Below are 647 nucleotides of genomic sequence, written 5' to 3'. Positions count from 1 at the left end.
GCACTCTCACCGCCCCAGGGCACAGGGCTCCTCCGCCTGCCCGGTGCGGACCTGGCGACCTCGCTGGCCCCTGCCCCCCCCAAGCCGCCCGGCCCAGCTGCGCAGGGCACCGCTCCCACCTGCGAAGTCCTTGACGTTGACGTCTGCACCCTCGCTGATGAGCTCCTTGATGCGCCGGGCGTCCCCCCGGATGGCCGCCCGGTGCAGGCGCGTCTCCCCGCGCTCGTTCCGCTTGTTCACTTTGTCTTTGGTTTTGGAGGCGGAGTTGGGCGTCCCCTTCTGACACACGGCCGCCTGGGAGGGGTGCTTTGGTGTGGTGTCCACTGCGGCCAGAGAGGGGCGGTGTTAAGGGGCTGGGGGCCCCGGGGCGCGGCCGCCCGCCCGCCGCCCGCCGCCCGCCGCCCGCCCGCCGCCCGCCGCCCGCCCCCTCACCTGGGCTGTTGGCCGACTCCTCGGCCGTCATCTGCATGAGCAGCGCCACCTGCTGGCGCTCGGAGAGGGGGTAGCCGGCGCGGATCCCCGACAGCCCCATCCCGAAGAGCAGCCCGGCCTTGCGGGCGACCGGCTCCTTCTTGATCCGCTTCCGCTCGGGACCCTGCTTCTCTGCGAGGTGGTGGGGAGAGAGGCGGCTCTGTGCTGCGCGCCCG

The 647-nt window shown here is 73.7% G+C and overlaps 1 protein-coding gene across 1 annotated transcript in view; it reads right to left on the bottom strand.

Moving 5' to 3' along the window:
* The window catches only part of ANKRD11 (ankyrin repeat domain 11), a 14,263-nt gene that overhangs the window by 9,469 nt on the left and 4,147 nt on the right, over window positions 1-647 (bottom strand). The window contains exons 3-4 of the mRNA XM_012722849.1: window positions 433-603; window positions 120-323 (exon numbers count right to left, since the gene is read on the bottom strand). Coding sequence (XP_012578303.1) covers window positions 120-323; window positions 433-603 — 375 coding nt within the window. The remainder of the gene's footprint in view (window positions 1-119; window positions 324-432; window positions 604-647) is intronic.

This window comes from Condylura cristata, unplaced genomic scaffold (genome assembly GCF_000260355.1).
Source record: "Condylura cristata isolate star-nosed mole 26May11 unplaced genomic scaffold, ConCri1.0 scaffold00009, whole genome shotgun sequence".
Taxonomy (NCBI): Eukaryota; Metazoa; Chordata; class Mammalia; order Eulipotyphla; family Talpidae; genus Condylura; species Condylura cristata.
The sequence above is the reverse complement of the archived record's forward strand: the minus strand, read 5'-3'. Positions and strand labels throughout refer to the sequence as shown.